We start from the raw sequence: 25,038 nt of genomic DNA on the forward strand, positions 1-25,038 counted from the left end.
CCTATTTGATGCATGCAAGCCTAAAGCAGCTCTTTGGATCCTAGACATAGATTCAGAAAGTGACTAAATTTCAGTGCTTTTAGAGAGTAAAACAAAAAATGTTTCTCTTCCCTTTTTTGCTGCAAATTCACAGAGATCTAGAAGAAGATCCGTTATTTACGGATATTTCTCCTGATACCATGTTGTCAAACCAAGAGTGGCTCACTGCTTCTCCACCTGCCAGCCCAGATCATCCAAAAAATGATGGGAAGACGGAAGTTCATAAAATTGTAAATAGGTAAGCTGAACCTAATAATTTTTTGTAATAACTACAGTATAATTTTACTATTAATTCATCTTTGTACTGGTTATGCTGTGACACCACCCATTTAGCAAGCCGAGTTGTAAGGTTGATGGAATGACCTCACTATACACTTTGATCCCATCTGGCATGGGACTTATATTTCAGGGATAGCATGTATGTGCAAAAATGCATATATTTGAACTACCCCCTTGGAGCCATCCCCACGTGAGCATCTTTAGCTTTCTGGAGCAGAACTCTCTCAGAGAGCCAACTCTCTGACTTGTTTACTGTGCTCTAGGATGCTCTTGTGAGATCTTGTGGGGCTGTCCAAGTTTCACAAGAGAATCCCAGAGCCCAGTAAGCAAGGTGGAGAGCTTAAAAGCACTCTCCATGCCCAGAAAACCATGAAGCAAATAGAATTTTTAAGCTCTCTGCCTTCCAGGGTTTTAATTCAACTGGTTGGCTTGAAATCGCCAAAGTTAAATGTGTGCAAGATGAGATTGTACTGTACTATGCTAGCTGATATATAGCATTTTAGTTTCCCAGGAGTTCAAACAGGAATGTAAAAAGGTGAGCAAATTAGTGATCACCATCCTTCTCTGATGAAGATTGAGACCAACGTCTTGTATGGCATAGACACTGCCACTATTGTGGTGTGTGAAAGAGGGAGAGAGAGAATGGGGGGTGAGTAAGTGAGGAAGTTTGTGAAGGTAGAGCAAGTGCAAATGAACAGGCTAAATGGAAAGTTATGATTCTGTTCCACCTGAAATATTTGACCTTGTGCTCCTAACCTTATTTCATACATTCAAAAATAGTTCTTCAGTCTCAGTATCTTAGCTTAATGAAGAAATAACTGTTGAGTTGTCATCGACTGCATCATGAAATTTTATAAAACTATGTGTGAGATGGGTGCCAAAGAAAATATCTCAGTAGTGCATGTGAAACTATAAACTCAAGAGCTCGGAGAGAAACACTCAAGAGAAGAGAAATGTCATTAGGTGATGTTCCTTTCCTACAGTGTCCAGTAAGGAAAATCATCTCAAGGTTCTTTTGAGTTGTGTATATACATAGGTTTTGTTGCAAAAAAGATCACACTATTGTGTTATGTGCAAAGCTAAAGGCAAGTTAGACTAAGAGAGTTGCTGCTTCTCTCCCCGCCCCACCCACCATCCCCGATCAAGACCTGCTCTTCTCCAGGCAGGTAAATTCCTGCTCTGTTTACTCAGGCACAGTATTCATTAGACTTCGCAAATATTGGAACAACTGTTAATTATGTTATGCAGAATTTTCAGATAGGAGACCTAAATTAGATATTAAGGCAGGATTTCTACATATCTTAGTAATTAACTTGTGTAAACCAGAGTAAACAGTGAAATTTTCAAACAAAGGTGAAAATAGGCAAAAACGTTAAGAATTTTAAATCACACAATACTTTTGTTTTTTACAGTGACTTAGTAGAAGGGTTCAAATTAGGCTATTAGCTATTGTTGAGTGGATGAAATGCTAAAGAATGATTTACAGTCATTAATGGTGCACAATTTTTTGTTGTTGTTTATTTGTTATTTTATATATGCACTTTGGGGCCCTAAAATGTTTCCCCAAAATGACTTTATATTTATTATCATTTTTTGGATTTCTTATCCACCCTTCTCCATAAGGTCTCAAAGCGGGTTGCAGGGTCAGAAAGAGCTGCACATTGTTGGAGGTGGGGCTACTAGACTGCCATTGCCACCCTTTCGCACGAGTAATACATGAAGGGGACTAGTATCTTGTAACTTTTCCCTGTTTGATTGAAGAACAGAAACGATGAGCGTGGCTGAAAACAAAATGAAAATAAGCTATATTTAGTGTAGCACTCCACTTGTTAGATGGAATAGCAAGAAATGCAATAAGCACTCTATAGTTTACTCATTGTTTCTAAAGTTATGATAAAATGAGAATTGTTTTTACCCCATACTGCAGGGGTTGGCAAACTAAGATCCGTGGGTTGGATGTGGCCCACTGGGCTCGTTAATCCGGCCTGCAAACCTTGCAGATCCTGCCACCCGCTCAGTCAGTCCCCGCGCTAAACCAGCATGGCGCGGAGGCCTCACCGCGTGGGGACTGACTTCTGCGATGCTGGCACGGCTTTGGATTGGCTGCAGGAAGCTCCTGCAGCCAATCCGAAGCCGCGGACGCCTCTGGGTGGGGGTGACGCTGGAGTGGCTTCAGATTGGCCACAGGAAGCTCCTGCGGCCAATCCGAAGCCACGGACACCTCTGGGCGATGCCCCTTCCTTCCCACTGAGGCGGCTGCGTATTGCAAAGAGCTGAGTGGGAGGAAGCGGCAGCAGTGGGGAGGCTGCCTCTGCCACCCAGGCCAGCGGCATGGACTCTGCACCCTGTGGACCCCTGGCCAAAGCAGAAGACAACAATGCTGCCAAAGATGAGGTGCTGGCGGCAGCTGCAGTGTGAGTGGTGGCAGGGTGGGTCCTTTTGGGAGGGGTGCTTTCAGGAGAGGGTGGGTCCGGCCCCCCACAAGGTCTGAGGGACAGTGGACCAGCCCCCTCCTGAAAAAGTTTGTTGACCCCTGCCATACTGTGTCTGCTACTGTGCTATCTGAAATATGCTGGAGTCATTAACAAGGCAGGGTTCTCTTGCTGTGAAAAATTTCAGTAGCCAGATTGACAGAAATGCCTCCACTGATTTTTTCATCTGTCTTCATTGTACAGAAGTCCACATAGCCGCTTATGTCAAGCGAGGGCTTAACAATGTTTGACATATCTATTGCTGCCATGATGAAGGAACAAATTTATATTGACTTGCTCTTTGTTTCCTGCTTTACTTGTTTTTGTTTTCAGTTTTCTCTGTCTTGTACCGGATGAAGCCAAATCTTCCTACCATGTGGAGGGCACAGGGTATGATACCTACCTCAGAGATGCCCATAGACAAGTAAGTGACAGAAGGAAAATGCTGTTTGGTGGCTGATGCAGTTGCAGATGAGGCAATGCCATTTTGCAGATAGACAGATAATAATAACACGTTATCACCCATCTGCTGAAATATAATACTCTCACTGAAGTGCCTCTGTATAAGAGAACACAAATGTAGCTCAGCTGCTCTGTTGTGTTCAGGTGCTTAGCAACAGAACATCCTGTCTCTCATCATGCTTTCACTCCATCATATTCTAAAACATTCAGGCTCATTTCAACAGTCCTTTAGTCTGCTGAAAGTTCATTGAAATTTAAAATGGGAAACCAAGTATTGGCCATATATCATTCTCCAGTAAGGTAAAAGGTAAAGGGACCCCTGACCGTTAGATCCAGTCGCGGACGACTCGGGTTGCGGAACTCATCTCACTTTATTGGCCGAGGGAGCCAGGGTACAGCTTCCGGGTCATGTGGCCAGCATGACTAAGCCGCTTCTGGCGAACCAGAGCAGCGCATGGAAATGCCGTTTACCTTCCCACTGGAGCAGTACCTATTTATCTACTTGCACTTTGATGTGCTTTCAAACTGCTAGGTTGGCAGGAGCAGGGACCGAGCAACGGGAGCTCACCCCGTCGCGGGGATTTGAACTGCCGACCTTCTGATCGGCAAGCCCTAGGCCATGGGTAAGCAAACTAAGGCCCAGGAGCCAGAGCTGGCCCAATTGCCTTCTAAATCCAGCCCGTGGATGGTACAGGAATCAGCATGTTTTTATATGAGTAGAATGTGTGCTTTTATTTAAAATGCATCTGGGTTATTTGTGGGGCATAGGAATTCATTCCCCCCCCCCAAAAAAAAAAATATAGTCTGGCCCCCCACATGGTCTGAGGGACAGTGGACCAGCTCCCTGCTGATAAAGTTTGCTGACCCCTGCCCTAGGCTCTGCGGTTTAACCCACAGCGCCACCCGCTTTTGGTTATGTTGATCTTTCTTTACCTATGCAGCACTGTGTACTATATAATAACACCAACCTGTTTTGTGGGGACTGGGATGCGGAAACAAGTGGCAGAACAGAAATGTCTTTTTTATAAATAATAGTAATCAACCCTATATTGTGTTCCATGTATGAGAGTCCTAACTTTGCTTTCCAAGTGATGTGTTGTGGTGTATTATTTTGGAGGGCATTGCGTTTTTATATTGCTACTGTCTAAAAACATAGAGATATTTTGAAGGATTGTAATCTTTCTGATGGTGCATTCAGCCATGTCTGCTAAAAGGGGGAATGTGTGTGGGATAATTCACAGGAAATAACTGTGTGTTGCATAGTTATTACAGTGGTACAAATGGGATGTACGTGGTGCAGTAATATTTTTATTTCGGTTAAGATAATCATACAAATTGGACACCTTTTTCTCTAAATTGCCTTTATATTTATCTGTAGTCTGTTGTAGCAAGGTCTTTGACAGAGGCAAGTTGCTGTGGAATAGCTATATGAGTTAACACAGCCGTGATTTTAGAGATAAAAGCTTAGTGCAAGTAATGTGCAGCCTCAGGCATGCAGTTTTGAAGTGGATTATAGTGCTGAGAAACAGGAACTTTACTGTTCCTATTTAGAAACCTCAAACACATTCTGCTTTCAAAAGGTATAGGTCTCCTTGGTCTGAAGACAAACAGAGCTTAATTGTAACCTTGTAAATAACATGCAAGTGCTCTGAGTAAATGTAATGGGATGGTTAAGGGAGCTGAAAAAGACACGTAGTCACATAATATTCAGAAGGCTATACTCCCAGAAACAAGTGTAATATGTGCCCAGTCAAACATAAAGTATTTCATTTTTATTCTGAGTTTGACTTTTTTGTCTTTCCAAATACCTGATGGAAAAATATAAGGCAGATAAGGGAAGATGGACGAGCCATGAGCCTTTAGTATGCTAAACTTGAGTGGACAAAAGTATATGTTGCTTCTTTGGTAGTGTCTATTTGAATGAAAGAAGAAACTGAGTACCATCAGAATTGACTCAGATGCCAGTGGTCCCAGTATTTTCACACCTGCCCTGGCCATCTAAATGGCTGTCACATGGAAGATGTAGCAAGCTGAACCAGTGGTTACAAGAAAATAGATTCTGACTAAATACATGTATCAGAAAGAACTTTGACAGGAAGCAGTTTGACAGTGGAATGGACTCCCTTGGAAGGTGGTGGAAGCAGAGGTTGGATGGCCATCTGCCATGGATGTTTTAGTTGAAATTTCTGCATTGCAGGGGGTTGGACTTTGGAGCTCCCAACTCTACAATTCTATAAGGAAGCATAGTATTTCTACATGAAAAATGTTTCTGAATAAAATGCTACTTGGGATGGGATACTACAAATCTCTGTGAAAGGCAAAGCATTTAAAAGCATGTAACTTTGCCAGTGTACGTTGTAATAAATATCCATTAAAATTGGACCTCTTCTTTAGTTCACAAAGGAGTCAGCCATTTGTTTTCTGCTTTCTCTAGTTCCGTGATTATTGCGCCATATGCTTACGATGGGAATGGCCGGGCTCTCCCACGCCCTTGGAAAAGTGCAATTTAGAAGCTCCATTCTTCGAAGGATTTTTCCTAAAAGTTCTGTTTGATAGAATGGGCAGAATTCTCGATCAGGTAAGTCTGCAGCTCTAGATCCTTTTGTTTCTTACCTGGATGGTTTTCACAGAGATGTCCATATCATGGAAATCTGGCAGTATGAAGGTAAACAGTATTCTGGGTGGCTGTTAGCCTATTGCAGAGGTAGCCAACACGGTACCTTCCAGATGCTCATACAATAGGCCATGCTGGCCAGAGATGATGGGAGTTATAAGCCAAAACATCTGGGCAGCACCAAGTTAGCTACCCTGGGGAAGGAAGCAAGCTGCCTACCTCTTCTGTCTTTTCATCCTAGACTCTAAAGGGCACTCTAAATAGTAAAATAAAGAATTAAAAACACTTTCTAAAAAAAATAACCAAATAAATATGATGTGCTCCTCTGAACATTGTTTATCACAATAAAATGAGCAAATGTTTATGCCTTCGCCATCTGACTTCTAAAGCCGCTTCTGGTGTTCCATTTTTTTGTTGCTGATTATAAACTGGCCACAGAAGAAACTCTTTGTAATATAAGCAAGAGGCCCATGAGCAGTAAAGAAGGTGGCTTTGCATGTGTCATGAGTACATTTCATGTATGTTTTTACAAACAGCAATGTGCAGTGACTTTTAGGTATACAGTGGTGCCTCGCAAGACGAAATTAATTCGTTCTGCGAGTTTTTTCATTCTGCGAGTTTTTTCGTCTTGCGAAGCACCACTGTGTATTGACGGTTTCCCATAGGAATGCATTGGCGGTTTTTAAAAAAAGGCGCAAGACGTTTCGTCTTGCGAAGCAAGCCCATAGGGAAATCCGTCTTGCGAAGCAACTCAGAAAACGAAAAACTCTTTCGTCTTGCGAGTTTTTCGTCTTCCGAGGCATTCGTCTTGCGAAGTACCACTGTACATGATTATGAGAAAATAGATACATTATTAACATACCCGATCATGTATTCCCTTCCAGCTACTGTTCATCCAGTACTGGAACATGGTTGGCATGGAAAATGGCTTGCGGGGGTGGGATCGGGGTGGGGGTGGAGGCGGAGGCAGGGTGACCACCACCCTCTGCTTGAACACACCTTTTGTTTCTGAAGTCACATACTTCAGCTACTGCTTTACACATTTGCAGCAGTCCCATAAATTTTGTGTTAGATCATGTGCTTTCTATGCAGCCTCTGTTGTGGGAACACTTCCTAGAGCTAAACCATTTCCAGCAAAAACAAAGTCTAAGAAACGGTCAGGGAGCACACGGGTGGAGCCTGTGTGTTGCCTACAGAAGATTGCAAGCTCAGTCTGGCTTCTTTAGTAAAAAAAAAGTTGTGGTAGTTGACAGGGAAGACCTCTGCTTGAAATGCAAGATTGCTGCTCTGAATCAGAGTAAACACTGGACTAGAGGGACATATAGTTTGACCAGGCATAAGGCAGTTTCTTGGGTACCTGTGTTGTCCTGTGCTTAAAGAAATGGGTCTGCTCTAGGACACGTGGTTTGACTTCCACCAGACCACTCTTGTGGCATAAAGATTTCAACCTGAAGCCAGCTTCTGTCTGATTCTTTCATATCTTCACCAGGAAAATGTAACATTGAAGTAGCTTCCATTAAACACCCATTCTACACATGCCTCATTAAAAATGAATATTGGATTTGAGGCTTAAATTCTGAGTCTCAACAGCTTTATGAAAACTAATCTTCATACATATGAAAATCTGATCTAGGTGATGAGACCCTAATAGTAAAGAGGAAAAGAAGGGAAAAAGTCCTTACCTAAAGATTGTCAGGGGAACAAGTATCTAGTAGTATTGCAAAGAAAAAAGGCTACGGGTTATTGTGGTAGGGTGTCAATTTGATATAGTACCTGTCAGAATGACAAAATTTCCGGATCAGTCAAGCATGCTGCTGTTCTCTCTCCTGTGTCAAGGGCAATAGCTGATGCACAGAGAATTAAAATATGCAGTAGGATGGGGAAATTGCTAAACCCCTCACCTACTAAAAAAATGTTGAGCCAAAATGATTTTCCCTCCTGTAGGGATAAATTGCTTGAAAACGCTAATGTAAGCCAGGAATAGAAGACTGTTGATGTAGTCAACTCAAATTAAAAATGGCAAAACTTGATGACATTAGTTAGCTTAACAATTATGCCACATAACGGACCTCGATACAATTGAATATAATTTATCTGGCATAGAATCCTGATTTTTCTGCAGGCTTTCTTAATGCTACATGGCATGTTTATATGGCACAGGCGACTTGGTTTGTACAAAATAAGTTTCTTCTGCTTCTGTTCCCTTATACATCCACCACTGCAATTCTGCAAATGAAGCCCCCCAATTACACAATAGTGCCATTAAAAGACATTGCCATTAAGTTGGCTAAAAGCCACTTGCAGCCCTTGGGGTGAGATCCAACTAAGTAATATTTAAAGTAGACCCACTGAAATCACTGAACAACTTAAATTCACTGTGTTTTCTCATACCAGTGTTTTGATTACTGTGAGAGTAATAGAGTAGTTAATTCTAGAGTGTCTGGGTCCTGTTGGAGTTCTCTGATTTTTTTCTTTTCCCTTAAAAATCTTCCATTTGGGCAGACCAGAAATTGTTCTATCCAATTTATAGAAAGCGATAAAAAACATTACAACAGAAAAAGGCTATTTTGCAGTACCATGGGCTGCCACTGGATGGCCTGCAAACGTCTATTTCACTTTGCTGAATGAAAGAAAATGAGAATATAAATGCAGTTAGAACCTTACTAGATGTGATGGAGTAGACTTTGTGCCATAATATCTTACACACACGTTTTTGGAGTATGTCTTTGTTTCCTGCCATGGGGAGGAGGATTTAAATTGGAATACAGCAGGTGGGGGGAAGGATTTTTAAAAACACAGAGCAGCATCCCCAAACACACTGTGCAGTGGCTTTTAATTTTTTTAAAAAATCATCACAGGAGATCTATGAACTGGATCTCCCATATTGTATGTAATTTCACTCTTCAAAGTATCATCTTAAGCAGAAGTATTCTTCCTCTTAATCTCATGCAGCAGGAGGGAATGCCTCTTCTTGGGCTGTCTTTGCAGTAACATGCATGCATAATTGCTGGACAAAGAAATCGTGGTCCAGGTCACATGTAATGGCATATCATACTTTGGGGTAATTTTATACTGTTGTTATGTATTTTATACTGTTGTTGTCTGAATGACTTTTTGTGTATTGCTTAGAAATTTCTGGATATAAAGTGATTTCAAAATTACATAAATAAATAGAAATAACCCATCTTTAATGGTTTACCATGAGCAGCGTGGAGATCACTCCTGCTTCACTTCCTCTGTCTACCCAGTGGCAGTAACAAACCACAGTCCCCGTCTTAGCATTACATCCAAATAGGGAATTGTGGTTCATTTCACTCCCAATAAACCATGATTGGTCAGCAAAGAGCAACGCTTGGCTTGACATTATGGATGGTCTAGACTACAGCAAAACAAGCTATGTTTCCTGGTTTGTGCATGACACTAAGCCAAGAGAGCATGGCTTGTTGCTCCCACAGGCCAGAGGGCAGGAGCAAAACAGGATCTTTTTGTGCACTCACGGCAAACCATTAAATTGTGCTTCACCTTGATGTGTGAATGCTGCCAATGCCTTTTTCTTTGAAATGTTTATACATTTAATTGATTCATGAATCCAGACTCCTATGATTAATTAATAAAAACCTATTTACTTGGGTGATGGCCCTAAATACTACTTGCTGCTCTAGCAGCCAAGGCCTAGTGCTGCTTTTACCCTCAGTAAGGCTGTACCCAGAGGATGGTGCTTCATATTCTTGGTGGTTTTGGCTCAGTCAATCTGTAATTGTAACTATAAGTACATACCCTCCGGGAGCAATTATGTCTTTTTGGCTGCCGGGCAGCTCACAATCAACTTCTTCTTGTGTATTTGTTCCAATATGGCTAATATTGATGGCCTTTTGCCAGTTGCTTTGTTTCAGTTCACCGTGCTGGTGATACGGTTCGGTAGGCTGTAAATAATCAGTCCACTACCACCCAGTCTGGGGAATTCTTCTTTTCCATGTTTCTGGCATCAGATTGCTCTGACACATTATGGAGGGCGAGGTGGGCTTTTTTGCTAGTATTCAGAGGGAGAACAGGCTGTGAAATAACATGAAGAAACAATAAGCAGAAGAAAGTAGGAGAGAACTTGAAGGTCAGCTCATGAAAGGGGTTGTACATTTGGAAAACAGTTTCTATTTCCAGGTTTTTTAACACCGTTTCCCCAAGATAAAAAAATTATCCACTTTTAGCTGTAGGGCTTAAAATAGAGGAATAAGGTTGGGGAGCAGTCCCAGGACATACTGATCTCTCTGTGCTGGTCCCAATCTGCCATTTAGATTGCAGGAACTGAAATGACCACTATCACCAGTATGGTTTGCAGGTGTCATGTATGCTGAATTAGCATCCCCGACACACAAATAGCCCCTGCCTATAAAACAGTAGTCACAGCTGTTCCATCGCACACCTGCCTTCCCCTTTATGTTTGCAGTTTGAGAACACATGAGATCGATAATTGTTCTAAACAAAAGAAACAGAGAACACATCAATTGACTTTCCTGAGGTTATGTAATGAGTTTTGGGGCTTGTGCAGGAAGCTTTGATATTGCTTGCACAAGATATTTCTAACAATGTGCCTCACATTGGCCATCACATGCTGCAAGTTTTGCATTTTGTAAACCCCTAAACTATACTGCACAGAATATAAACATATGGAAAACCTTTTTTATTTTTTTGCTTTTTCACACAGCCATATGATGTCAATTTACAAGTCACGTCTGTGTTGTCCAAGCTCGCCTTGTTTCCTCATCCACACATCCATGAATACCTTTTGGATCCCTATGTAAACCTAGCCTCCGGATGCCGCTCTCTTTTTTCAGTCATAGTCAGGGTAAGTAAATGAAGAATATTCAACTTAAACAGTGCCACAAAGTATCTGTGGCTGATTAACAAATGATGCTAAGGCACCTTTCAGATGACTGACCTATTTTTGTAATGCTGCTCCTCATCTTTCAGTTAGGGACCAGCCAAATCTAAATAAAAAGTGCAATCCTGTACCTCCCTACTCAGAAGTAGGTACCACTGAGTTCAATAGGACTTAGTCCCATGTAGGTGGGTATAGAATTGCAGCCCACGCCTGCTTATGGTATATTTTCCTTGGAACAGCTGCAATCTCCAAGTAGAAAAAGTAACATTTTATGGACCTTGTATGACAAACCATTACTTTTTCTTGCAACGAGTGAGCAGTTGTTGCAGGGTAATTACATCAAGCACAGATCATACTTTATACTTTGACAGATATGATTATGTGGGGGGGGGGGAATGTAACATATTATGTGTTCCTGACCAGTGTGTGATGCAGGTTTTCTGGGAAATTTTCAGTTTTAAAATTTCCTGGGAAGTTTTCTGATGAAGTAAATAGTGTGTGATCTTATTTAGCATGTTTGTTTGACTTCTGTTTTGTAAACAGAGCTGAAAACACTTACAGTCTCAGGTGAAATAAGAATTTTAGCTTTGGCTGTGCAGGTCAGATCAAACCAGTTAGATATATTTGTAGCTGCAGTTTTTGCTTGATTGTTATGTGTATTTGTGGTTTTATATTACTTACCTGCTTACAGAGTAATAAAACATATATGTACTTTCTCGCACACTCTAGGGAAAGTAACCTGTAAAACATGAACTGACAGCTTTGAAACAAGCTTGCCTTATGTATTGCCATTCATTTATTGTTATTTATTATTATTTTGAAACACTGAATTTTTAGAAATGGAATATTTTCTGCAGAAAAATGAAGACATGGAAAGTGTTCCCTTTTGAAAAGTTTTTTTGCCCCACATCTCTGTTTCTGATAGAATTTAGACTGCTAAACACTGAGCTGGCAGCCCTGGAGGCTAACGCCAATAACTTCCAGCACTAACTTGCTCTTTGCTTCATTTTGTTCAACGCTCTCATATGCACGACATGCAGGTTGTTGCGGATCTCATGGTGAGGATCCAGCGCATACCCGACTTCACACCTAAATTGCTGCTGGTCAGGAAGCGTCTCCTTGGCTTAGAACCTGAAGGGCCCATGTAAGTATCTTAATGACCAGCCTATTCCAAGAGGCACCATGTGTGACTTTCTAATAATTCCTCATCCTATCTCCGCAGTGTTGACCACATGACATTACTAGAAGGTGTAATTGTATTGGAAGAATTTTGTAAAGAGCTGGCTGCAATTGCATTTGTGAAATACCATGCCTCGTCCACGCCGTAAAAAGCTGCTCCGAGCATCCTGGCTACGAGATTCAAGCAGAAAAGACTGCTAACTTCCCAGGCAGGAATACAGAAAGCAAAGCCTTGGCATTCATTTGGAGGACTCATATGGGACACCTTCAAATTGAAATACTAAATTCATTGGTAGTGACCATATGGGAGAGGAAAATGGATGTTCAACCTACAACGCAATCAATGGGATATCACAGATCACAACAAGCTCAAAGAGCTGCACACATGAAGACTTAAGTTTAAAGGTTTTCTTATTTTAATAACCTTCTAGGAGGTAGGAGTTTTTATATACTTTAGGGTTCCTAGGCTTTTAAAAAAATACATTTGTTTCATAGCTGAGGTGTGTTTTATCCATTTAAATGAAAACCAGTAAGTGATTAAAGCATTGTAAAGTATTTAAATAAGAAGTTGTAAATGCACACACAGCTAAACAAATGATTTTTCTTTGTGTATCTTTCATGTTGAGTCCTGTTCATTGTGTTGTTCCAGTTGATCACTGATTATTATTATTTTGTTACACAAAAAAAGAGGTGACCACAAGTATACTCAAGTATTGGTTTTCCTTGAATCCTTGCTTATTCTCCTTTGTTATGCCGCATAACTTTATTTGCCTTCTGTTTTGTATTGGAGCCCTGGATTATTTGATCCAAATGCCCGTTTACAAAAATGCTAGTATTACAGGTCACTTTATAGGGCTTTTAAAATTCTTTTTTATGATTAGTTGGCTGAAGAGTATCCTGTGCCTTGATGATTGGCAGTATCATTGTTTTGTGCTTTTCAGATATGTTATTACTTGGCTAATTTGAATGACTGAAACGTCCAAGCCAAGGGACAGCTGGGTCTGATACCAATTATCATAATGCATATAGGCTGAAATTCTCTGCAGGTTGTTGCATGCTTAGTTTTCAGTTTTGTGATCTTACTGTTTGCATCCATTATAAGCCAAGAAGGAAACAAGATCCCTTCATTTTGCCATAGTCATAAAATAGATTCCTTTGCCAGACAATCTGAGCTAGAAGACGAGTAAGAGGAAGGAGCAGTTGAACCACCTCATTCTGCCAGTGGTCTCTCCCTTTTTTTCTTTCTTCTGACTCATATCTGCCAGTTTTTCATAGGCTGAAAACTCCAAACAAACATGTTGTCTACCCTGGATTTAATATAGTTTTTCTATAATCTTTTTGTTCTCAGTAGAAAACAAGGAAAGGCAGATATGGGGTGGGAGTGCCCTTCCTCATCCATTTGCCGTTAATTGACATAATCCTATGGTATTAACAACACATAATTTGGTTCCTAAACAGTTGTTCCATTAATCTCATTCTTGGGTATTTAGTGTAATTTTTTCAGGCGCATAACCTTTTAACACAATTGCTGCCTGCTTCAGATATTGTCAGGGTTGATGTAAATGTGGTTGAATTTTGCTCCAGTGGTGTAAACTCTGGTTTGTATCACAAGAAGTTCTAATGATACAGAAACTTGCTGAGCATGAAGGCCAAGTGTTGGAAAGTGGGATAATTTAGTTATATTGGCAGGCCTCTGTGGTGGAAACACAAACATCAAAAACTGTGGAGCAAAATTTTGAGCTGCCTTTATTATAAATGAGATATAGCCAAGGAGCTGCCTGACAGAGTATATTCATCTGTACTCTGTGATAAAGATATTTGCCTCCCTAGTTGAATAATAATTGCACATTGATTTTTTAATGTTTTTGCACCAAAGTTACTGAATTTGACTCACAAATACAACTAACTAAACTACACGTAAGGCTCAAAATTTTCTTCTCGGGAAGAAAATTTTCAGATAGATATTGGGTAAGAAATTATAAAATAAACATTCACGGAAGTGGGCCTGAACAGCTTTTTACATTTTTTGCATTGCAGGTAGCATTTTAGAGAAATCCTTTTGGAATCCCACAGAAGTTGATGATGGTTCTCTAATGATATCCCAAAGTAAGTGGGAGGCAGACTTAAGTTTTGGTGTTCAAAAGTATAAGGGAAAAGGTTTACTTAAGCTAACTGTGTAATTAGCTATTCATGATAGCCAAAGTTATTCACACGATGCTGGATTGAATTATAAAAACAAATAAATAAAAATGATACAGGATACATCTATTAGTGCAAGCAGGATATCTAACATTAAAGTTCGGTTTGCTTTTAGAAACATCAAGATCCAAGCACGTACAGTTCTCTTGTTTTCAGGATGCTTTTAGAAACATCAAAATCCAAGCTTGATTGCACATAGCCTGCATATTCAGGAAGTTCTCTTGTTTTCAGGATGTAACCCTGCTGATGTCATTTGAAGACACCAACATTTTCCCATTCCCTTTTTGTGATAATACCTGGCACAAATTTAGGAAACGCTTTAACTCTTTCTCTTGGCATCATAATTGTTCTCTTGAACCCATAAATTGATAGCAGCAACCTTTTTATTTTTGTAAAACCAATTGAATTTTCCTTCCCAAATGGAACTTGTTTAACGTTTTTACAACTTGTTTTCATGCACTTTTATTTTAAAGGCTAGTTGGGCCCTTGTTTGAATTGGTTGAATCTATGCATGTCATAACTACCCCTATTCTGATGTGTCTGAGTGTGTTTATGTGCATGCATGTGTGCACACATGGAGATGCATGTGTGGTTATTTATTATCCGTCAGGAGAACATACAGCCTGTTCTCCAGAAGTAGTGAGCAGCCACTGGTTATAAAGATGTTTGTGCTAACTATTGGGTTATTGGTCCCATTACAGAAAAAACAAACAGTGTTTCTATATGAGAGTGGATGAGGAAAGCTAGAATTGTTTGATTCCAGGATACAGATCCAGTTTCAATTTTTACCCTGATGCACATTTATGTAAATAAAGGCACCTTTATATCATCTATTGTATCTATTTAATTTAGATTCTGATGTTGAAAATTTTGTAACAACAACATGAGACGTCTACTGGAATAGCCATTTCCTCTTAAGCTATTTTTGTTATAATTGTAGCTGTCTGCCTAGTAGTGTCATCTTTTAACTGTAGCGTTCTGATATAATGTATTCATCAGTGCAATATTGAAGCTGTGATACAAGGCACAGCTTCAGCCTGGTTGTACATCATCTGTTTACGTGTGTATATTTGTATACTAATGGACTTTAACCCAGCACTTGCTTGCGGTATTGCCAGTGCAAAGATTGTAACACTGCATTCTACAGGGCACAGTAATCGTGGTATTCCTTTATAAATGCATGGCAGCTGCTCACCATGAGCTGCTGAATGCAGCAAAGCTTTCAATTGTGAAATAACATCCTTATTTAACTTGGCACAAGAAACAGGATAGTACAATGCAGAAGCTACACATCCACTGTTCTCAATTGTGTGAGAAATTAAGATTAGCATCTCTCAACAAACACATCTGTATAACCATGATTAATAATGCCTGTGCCCTGTTGCCTAGTGTTACAAGGTCTGTCTCTATCTATCAATATATACTCCTGGATTTTTCTCCCCTCCTGTCTTGTTTACATTAAACAGAAGATGTTCAGCAAACCTTTCCTATTGAACTTGGTGTAGTTCATTCGCTGACAATGTTTGCCAAGGTGTAATAGACCCATGAAGGATGGTTGAAACAGCCACATTAGAGAGCTCACAGCAGTAACTTGTGTCAGCAGATACAATTCAGGCATTTTTTGTTAAAAAGCATGCATGAAGGATTAAAAGGGATATTCTTAAAAATAAATTAATATAATTTCAACAGAGTGATGCCTTATGTTTGCTGAAGTTTGTGCATTTTTAAGTTTGACTATCGTCTCTAAATATAAAATGACCAGATTTTACATTTACATACTGCTTTTTCCTGTCACCCTCCCAGCTGACCTTTCTCCTAATATTGGTTTCACACCTCACCTGCAGTGCATCCGCCCCCTCCCCCCAGTTCCTTTTATTAAATTAAAATCACTCCTTTCATTAGTAAGTGGACGTTGGGCTTCATCATTTTACTTATATGTTACTTCTGCCTCGCCTTTTTATGGGAATAATATAGATAGCTAGAAAATTCAGGTTTTAAACCATGTTGGTAATTTTTTTAATGGGCCGACAATCTTTTTCAGGCCAAGCGTCAATTCTGGGGGAGTGGGGCAGAGGCAAAAGTTAGCAAAGCAACAAATGTGATTTGTACAATAGACTCATTTCTACATACACTTACGTACTGCCATCTATCATCCATCCAGTTCAAAGACAACTGGGCAGAAACAGATGCAAAGCAGGGCTGGTAAGGAATGTGGCTCAGGGCAAAGGGGTGTGGTTGTGGAGGGCTTACAGTTTCAGCAGAGGCCCGTGGTCCAGATAAGAGGGCTTGAGGACCACATTTGGTCCTTGGCCTGTTGGTTCCCCATTCCCAATTGAGAGTTATTGAGGGCAAACACATTCCTCTTAAGTGATTCTTGAGCACACTAAGTTTTATTATCCCATGCTCTCATAACTCTGGTTCCTACCCCAGCAGGCATGCACAAAATCAGCCACCCACTTGCGCTTTTCGGTCCAAGAATGCCTCACTCATTTGGGGCATATGTAATGCTGCACACTGGAATGTTCTGAAATTTTAGTGGCTGCAAGCACATATTCAAAGACTCTTTGTAAAATGAGCGTTGGTGAAGTACTTTCTTCATTTATGCAGCTGAGGCGTAAACCAACAAGGCCCACCGCAAAAATACCTCTCCACTGTAAAGGCTTTTTGCTGCCATTAAATCAGCCTTAATGTGTACCTCATTATAGCTTTTTTGTCATTAAAGTGTTTGCAGGAGAGCTACACTAGACATAGGGGGGCGGAAATTAGCCAGCGTGTTGTGTTTTATGGCATTAGCTACCATTTCATCATGCATACCTCTTCTACCTTATTACCTCATTTAAAAGACTTCGTTGGAACCTGTATTTGCATGCTCAGATATATTTCTTTTGTGAAGCATAACAGAATTGTGTTCTAATGATACTATCCTCAAACCATTGGACTTGGATGGGCTTCTGAAGCATCAGAGTGCTTGCTGCAGTCATATTATGTAGAGGCTGAAGTTTTTAAAAATGCTCAAGACTGCATGCCCTGGTTCTTTCCATGCCTCTTTGTGAGTTTGATATAGCTTTGTCGTATGTTCAGGGCACCTTAAGCCGAGTTGAAATGTTTTGGTTTCAGAACTCTAAACAGTACTTGTCATCTATCACAGATTTCAGCTGCTCTGTAATAATTACCATGGAATCTTGCCAGAAGCCAGATATAGTCAAGCTGTTGCCAAGATTGGTTAGCTGTGCTAGCAGTAGCCAGAACTCATATTAGTGTTGTTGGTCATGTTCGCACTAGGGCACAGTGCTTACCAAGTGAAATGTAGTCCACCTCTCCCTGTTCAGACCGATGAAGGCTCCCTTTTAGCAGGAAAAGGATATTGCAGCAGCTTCAAGGAACAGCTGGAGTATGTGTGCAGGTAGAAAGGTCCCAAGCTGAATGGGTTATACCACTTCAAATTGCAGGTGGGTCATATTTTTTCCTCTCTCTGCAAGGAGAAACTAACACTGCAGGGAGCAAGCTGAGACAAAACCTCTTAATTTGCAAAAGGCTTTTTTCATAATACAGTGTGGCACATACCTTTGTAGCCTTGAAGGGGTATGGTACCCCAGAATTCTGTCACCCTGTTTCTCTGCAGGCATCGCCTAGGTTTCATTTCCAAAGGGAGGAAAGGGAACTGTTGCTGTTTATTTCTGAAAATCTTTCACTGCTGTTCATCTTCCCTGCTTCTCCCATCTGCTAGGAAAATTCTCTGCCTAGAGAGAGAACCAGCGATAAGCCACTGACAAGCTTTCAGCTGTAGATATCCTCTGTTCCAAATCAGTGAAAATGTAATTATGTATCAGTTAATATGTATATTCTGCAACAAGAGGAGCCAAACAGATTTGTAAGGATGCTGTCTGCAATGATAGCAAAGGCAGTACATTTGCTTTCTGAACTTAATAGGGACTAGTTTGGTTCGACTTGTAATAATGAGATTGCATTCAGATATTACTGTGTGAACTATGATCTTTCTATTATAAACCTATGAGGAACTTTTCATATATTCTGCACCTAACTGAAGTGTGTGCCAAAAATGTAAAGGGTGAATGGGGCAAACACATGTTGGCAAACTTATATTCATCAGGAAACCAGGACCGGCTGACTACAGGAGACTGGAGTTTGCCCAGAATGATGTGAAAAATAGCCGCCTCACTATTTTGCCAAGTTATTTAAGCAGTTTGTTTAGCCCATGTGTGATGGGTGATACACATGAGAACATCCATTTGCGAACTTAAGAAAATCATAATTGCATTGTAATTGGCTGAATTGGAGGGGCATAAACTTGGCAGTGATTATTCCGTACCTTGATGAAGTAACATGTTTAAAGGAGGAAAAGGAGCAGGAAGGCAATATTTTACTAACTCACAAAACACAAAACCAATGGTGCTGCTATCAATCAAACCAGATGCCCTCAACCTCGATTTCAGTGATTTAACTAGCATTTCCTCAGCTTAGGTTAACGCTGAATGCCTGCCTCCGGCCTCTGTGACTTAGTCAAAGCACTCGGCAGCTGAAGTGAATGATTATCTCACCTGGACAACTGCTGAATTCTCTGACTCTGGATCTAGTTACACAGAGTAATGTCCCTAGGGGGAACAATACAAAGTCAGTCAAGTAGGATATATTACAAGGACGTTTTAGCAAATTCAAAAACGAAAGGAGTTTTGAAGCAATTTTCTTTATGGGATTACCAGTTCACTGTTGCATTTATAACTGGGTTTTCCCCCTAAAGTGTTCTGTGGAAGGCAGCCTTTTTGAAAGAAAGAAAGAAAGAAAGAAAGAAAGAAAGAAAGAAAGAAAGAAAGAAAGAAAAGCACCATCAGGATGAGCTAAAGAACAAAATCGCTAATATGTGGGTTTTTCCTCTTAAATGGTTTCCGAAAGCTGCGGTTTATCTCCATTTTTAAACTATTATTTCTTCTGTGAGCTTTTAAAAAATATTTTTAACTATTATTTCTTTTCTGTGAACAGAAACACATAAAAACTGCCACTTTGGAGGTGAGGGGAATTGTGCTGTGCTGTTTCTAAATGACAAAAGGCCTAAAATATCACGGCCTTTCTGTTCCAAGTCTTTGTGGTGTGTGCTCCACACAAGTAAAATTGAATATCATTATTAATTGAAATTTACTTTTTCTGTTTGCTTAAAAGCTTGATTTAAAGTAAGTAGCCAAATTATAACTTTCTAGCTTGGTGAACATGGATAAATCCCATATAATGAGTGCATAGTTCATAATGTTCAGCACGGAATGCATGTGCAGTTTTTATATATCTCAATTTATTTCCTGTCTACAAAATGTCACTTTTATTCCATGGAGTTTCAATTATCCCTCCTAACCATTTACAGGGCAAGCATATATATGCCTACTCAGAAGTAAGTCCCAGAAAAACACAATTGAGTGATTCCCAGGTAAACTTGTGGGATTTCAGTCTCAGTTGTGAAATCCTTGGGGACAGAAGTATTTGTATAACTTATGAAGCTCTGCTATTTGACCTTTTATGCTGCATTCCATTTTTATTGTTACTTTTTTATTGCCATTGAATTTTAATTTGTTTTTTATTTTTCTCTATAAGCTGTCCTGAGAGGGTGACCTATCATGAATGAATAAACCAAATGTAAGCCACTTTGGGCTTCCTGGAAGAAAGACTAATGCTAAATAAATTTAAGGAAGGAAATGGTTAGAGTAATGAAAAAGATATTGGATACCTGATTCTGCAAAATAGCATCTTATGGCCTCCACATAAGTTGCAGTCCCCAGACCACATCATGCACTATGGTAATATCCCCAAAGTCTGTGAGAGAACTTAGGGCTTTACGATGCAGTCTTCAACATGTTTATTCAGAAGTAAGCTCCACTATATTCAGTTAGAGACTGAAACCCAGGTACACCTGATGGAGAGGCAGCTTTTTAGTCAACCCTGCCACCACCTTCGTGATCTTCCTGGCTTGAAGACAGAGGCACTGCAGAGCTACGGGACTTCTGAGAGTAGAAAAGTGGCACATCTGAGACTCACCAGTCACTACTAGACAGACTCAGTTTTGCTGTTACTATTCACCTCTCCTTTACAAACCTGTGGCATGGGCCCAAGCTATTTAGACGTGTGTGTGAAACAAGATCCTGAGAATGCACCAAGTCAGCCACAGGGGTCTGTTTCAAGATATTTATGAATGGTTCAAGGTGAAGTGAGGTATTGAAGTAAAATGAATGGTATCCTATAATTAGTCCTCTACACTTGACGTAGAGCCTAAGATTGCTTCATCAGGAAGCTGGGGGTGCCTGCAAGCCCCTGGAACTCTGAGCGTCCCCCGGTATGCGCAACTCTGGAAAAGGCACCTCTCTTCTCTTCCAGTGTGCTCAGCCACATATACCAGATGGTATATGCACACTGCACTTCTGGCATAACACAGCAAGACGTGTGAGACATCATAGAGCTAATCTTCTACAGTGATATCTCGGGATGTGAACGGGATCTGTTCTGGAGCCCCATTCGCATCCCGAATGGAACGCAAGATGCGACAGCGGGTCACGTTTCACCGCTTCCGTGCATGCGCGTGACGTTTTGCGCGTCTGCGCATGCGTGAGCAGCGAAACCCGGAAGTAACGCACTCCGTTACTTCCAGTTCACCGCAGAGCGCAACCTGAAAGCACTCAGCCTGAAGCATATTTTTCCCGAGGTATGACTGTATTTATTTACACACTATGTACAGACAAAAGCATAATGGCGTCCATTCTCTCCAGCTCCGAGAGAACAACAGGCACAAATAAAAGTGAAAGTACATTACAAAGTACATACAGCGGAAGGGATAACTGTCTTCCGTTTCCCACACTCTTCTCAGACAGGCATGTGATTTACACCAATCACAAATGCAGCATCGGAGGAGTGAAATTGCTAACATGGCATATATTTTCACATTTGCTGTGTCCAGGAGTTAAAAGTTGGTCACTTGCAAACTCTGGCTCCCCAAAAACCCTTAACAATCATTTCAGTTATCAAATCCTGCATTATTAACAACATCTGACACATAGATATGGTTAAGCCAAGCCAATTTTCTACCATTGTTGTACCAAACTGGGAAGTCCTCTGTATGATTCCAAGCCGATCCATAATAGGCCATACAGTGGTACCTCGGGTTACATACACTTCAGGTTATATATGCTTCAGGTTACAGACTCCGCTAACCCAGAAACAGTACCTCAGGTTAAGAACTTTGCTTTAGGATGAGAACAGTTTCAGGTTAAGAACAGACCTCCAGAATGAATTAAGTACTTAACCTGAGGTACCACTGTATGTTCATTTACTACATGAATAGCCCACCTTTCCTACAAGGAGCTTAAGGCGACGTACCTATTTCTCCCCTCTATTTTATCTCCACAACAACTGTAAGGCAGGGTAGGCTGAAATATAGCAACTGATCCAAGGTTGCTGAGTTTTATGGCTGAGCATAGATTCAAATTCAGGTCTCTCTTGTCTTAGCCATCCTCTACTCTTAGCCTGACTCTCTAAAAACTACACTTCTCATGCCTGCAAATAACGTATAGTTTATCATTTGCCTATATAGTACACACTCCTCTAATGTTACTATAATGAGAATCATCACCTTACATTTCCAGAATGTAGCAGTCAGCTCCTGCTTTAAAGCCACTTCTGTGCTTAATAGTGTGTAAATCCATTATAACAGGGTGTGATCATCGGCATACAAGCGATCTTTTATATGATCAGTGATGGTCAGTTACATAAAAGTTTTTCTCCCTTACAATGCAGACTTGTCAGTTATATAAACGTTCCTCTGTCTTGTGTTAGATATTTGCAGTCCCAATGGGCCATTATCCTGGTCATGCTATTATCTGTTTAGTGTGTGCTATAATTCGTCTCAAAGACAAAATGGAACAAGGGCCATTAAACTGGCCTATATCTAAGAAGTAGTAATTTTATGTGCCCATCTATTATGGCTTTACCGTGAATGACAGGCAAGCTGCCAGGAAACTCTGGGCTGTTATATTTACATCTCACAGAATTATAATGGTAAAAGTTCAGATTGGCTTCCACAACTTTATGCCGGCACTCCAGTAGTAGTGGTAGTAGCAGTAGTAGTAGTAGTAGTAGTAATAATAATAATAATAATAATATATTTATACACCACCCATCAGGCTGGGTTTCCCCAGCCACTCTGGGCGGCTTCCAACAAAATATTAAAAACAAAACAAAACATCATACATTAAAAACATCTCTAAACAGGGCTGCCTTCAGATGCCTTCTAAAAGTCAGATAGTTGTTTATTTCCTTGACATCTGATGGGAGGGAGTTCCACAGGGCTAGATGCAGTACTCCTCTTGAGAAAAATGTGTTTCCACGAGGCAAATAAAATACTGCAAAAAAAGAGACACTTGCAATATTACTGCACATTTTTCAGCAGTTCAAGTATTTCCCATATTACCTTAAAACTGACAGTTAAATCCAGTGTTCTACCAAAAGAGAAAAGGAAAGAAGGAAGAAACAACCCACTTAGCAGGTAAAGGTTAAGGGACCCCTGACCATTAGGTCCACTTGTGACCGACTCTGGGGTTGCGGCGCTCATCTCGCTTTATTGGCTGAGGGAGCCGGTGTACAGCTTCTGGGTCATGTGGCCAGCATGACTAAGCAACTTCTGGTAAACCAGAGCAGCACACGGAAACGCCGTTTACCTTCCCACCAGAGAAGCTTTCCCGTGCTTTCGAACTGCTAGGTTGGCAGGAGCTGGGACGGAACAACAGGAGCTCACCCCGTCGCGGGGATTCGAACCGCCGACCTTCTGATTGGCAAGTCCTAGGCTCAGTGGTTTAATCCACAGCGCCACCCACGTCCCTTCACTTAGCATGTATTTTATCTTAAAAGGAAACTTACCAATCTTTTGATTTTGTTAATAGTGCAAACTACATTTGCAGTAAACAAATAGATTTTTATTTCTATACTAACATTATTGTTGAGAACAGATCCCTGGAAAGAAACAGATTATCTGTTCCACACAACAATGATACCTGTTTCGGAAAACAAAAAGGGTGAACTGGTAGGGCCTCTTGTACATCACTTTAAGCAATACTGAAGCCTGACATGGTGCTTAGATCCTGAGCTTGTTCACTGCATGGTGCTGAATGTTCTGAATGGTCATGAGCCAAGTGCACTTGGCCCATTCAATAATAAAGACAGTCAAAACTAATTATGAAATGCATTGATCATTTTGGGTGTGTGTGACCATTGTTCAAATTGTCAATGCAGGGATAAACAAGATTATTGTCATTTGTTGTCCATATGTAGGACTTCGTCTGTCTGACCTTTTCCCATTATATCAATTTCTTTTATAACAGGATCCTGTTTCACCATAAGCTTCTTGCAGCTTGTTCATCTGGGCCTTGTGCTTGGCAGGCTATCAACCTGATGCACTCGCCACTATGTCCATGAAGGTATTTTTCCAGGACATTCAGTTCTTACCATCTGTTAGTTGGCTCTCATCTAGGAGATTTTGATTGGGTGTCCTTTTCCCAAAGTGTCCCTTTATCTGGATTAGTTTTGCAGGGTTCAAGCTGTCCTTATAAGTGTTCCAGGGATAGGACATATGAGAGACTGGACTGTTAACTTTGCTAGCTAGTTTAGTAATGCATTTCTGATTGTGCATTTGTCTGTGAAGCACATTCAAGAAGAACGGAAATGAAGATAAAGACTTGAAGCAATTCAAAAGATATTGGGGACAAGGATAGTGCCAAAACCTCAATGGAGATAGCATGTTTTTATTCCAGAAGATGAAGGTTTGCGTATTTATTAGACGCAGCACCACTGCTGTTTTGCTTGTACAGATACTAATAACAGCCATTACGAAAGCAATTTACAGATATTAAAGAAGGCAGGCAGTAATGTTATTCTCGGTACCCTGGGTCACACGAAACGTTAAACCATGATTTATTTAGGCTGCGGTTTAACAAACTACAAGTTGTCATACAGATGCTTGTTTCTTCAAAGTTTAGTTTGCTTTCCATATTTTTGTAGCTTGATAAACATCTCGGGTGGCCAAAGAACCAACCTTGGCTTAGCGAGACAGCAAGCTTGGTGCCACTTGGCTCCCGCCCGGTCCATTTTGTGTTAAGCTAAGCCAAAGTTTGGTCCAGCATGTCATCCAAACTGGGACCTGTGATTAAGCTCTCTCCTCACCCTGAGCTGTAACCAAGAACAAGCCAAGAGCAAACTTCCACATGAGTATCCCTGACTGGATGATGGATCATGTGCTCAATCCTCCCTCAACCAGCTGCTGGGTCTGAGGGTATGTAGTCCCAGTTTGTTAAAAGTACTGATAGCACCAGTCAGCCTTTGGGGAAGGCTGATGGCTCAGTGGTAGAGCATGTGCTTAACATGCAAAAGGTCCCAGGTTCCATCACTGGCATTGAGTATAAAGATTCCTCACGAGGTGCAATTCAATTATCAACCAGATGCTTGGAAACCACTGGAACAGGCCGTCTCCTTGCTTGACTACTTTTGGCTATTGCAGCAGATGTGAGCTCTTTGCTTCACTGTTCTTGCATCTCTAGGCTTGAATGCATATGTTGAATGCCTCATTTTGGTGCCAAGCCTGTGGTGGCCACCTCTGTGAGCTTGCATCCTGTTTCACTGAAAGGCTGCACGTTTCTGCCATCGAGCAAAATGGGCAGAGCTGCTTATTTGTAAGTAGAAATTGTAACGTGTGCAGATTACACTCAGAAGTGGTCAGGAAAGTCTGATGCCAAGGTACCATTAGTCAAAGTAATTAATCATTTAGATCTCAGCATAAAGGGTATTTTGACGATGAAATACAACTCTATCCAATACCTGGTGTTGGGAAGAACTGTGAGCAGCAAGCATATTAAACATGAATGACCTAATCAGAC

The 25,038-nt window shown here is 40.7% G+C and overlaps 1 protein-coding gene and 1 long non-coding RNA gene across 5 annotated transcripts in view; one reads left to right on the plus strand and one right to left on the minus strand.

Annotated features, from left to right (window-relative positions):
- FHIP2A (FHF complex subunit HOOK interacting protein 2A) overlaps positions 1-15,812 on the plus strand; it is a 37,368-nt gene extending 21,556 nt beyond the window's left edge. For 2 of the 4 annotated variants that reach the window (XM_083441099.1, XM_083441097.1), the window contains 7 exons: positions 134-277; positions 3,123-3,213; positions 5,686-5,829; positions 10,568-10,708; positions 11,785-11,888; positions 11,967-12,357; positions 13,961-15,812. In XM_083441099.1, coding sequence (XP_083297225.1) covers positions 134-277; positions 3,123-3,213; positions 5,686-5,829; positions 10,568-10,708; positions 11,785-11,888; positions 11,967-12,072 — 730 coding nt within the window. In that variant the 3' untranslated portion in view covers positions 12,073-12,357; positions 13,961-15,812. Of the gene's footprint in view, positions 1-133; positions 278-3,122; positions 3,214-5,685; positions 5,830-10,567; positions 10,709-11,784; positions 11,889-11,966 lie in introns of all 4 variants that reach the window. The other 2 variants (XM_083441098.1, XM_083441096.1) reach the window with 1 other exon arrangement.
- LOC310677909 lies at positions 1,812-5,679 on the minus strand. The gene is made up of 2 exons (XR_014511510.1): positions 3,193-5,679; positions 1,812-2,099 (listed from the first exon to the last, which is right to left on the minus strand). It is a non-coding gene; the product is annotated as an uncharacterized lncRNA (long non-coding RNA).
- Positions 15,813-25,038: the final 9,226 nt, after the last annotated feature.

This window comes from Podarcis tiliguerta, assembly GCF_965153285.1.
Source record: "Podarcis tiliguerta genome assembly, chromosome: 5".
NCBI lineage: Eukaryota > Metazoa > Chordata > Lepidosauria > Squamata > Lacertidae > Podarcis > Podarcis tiliguerta.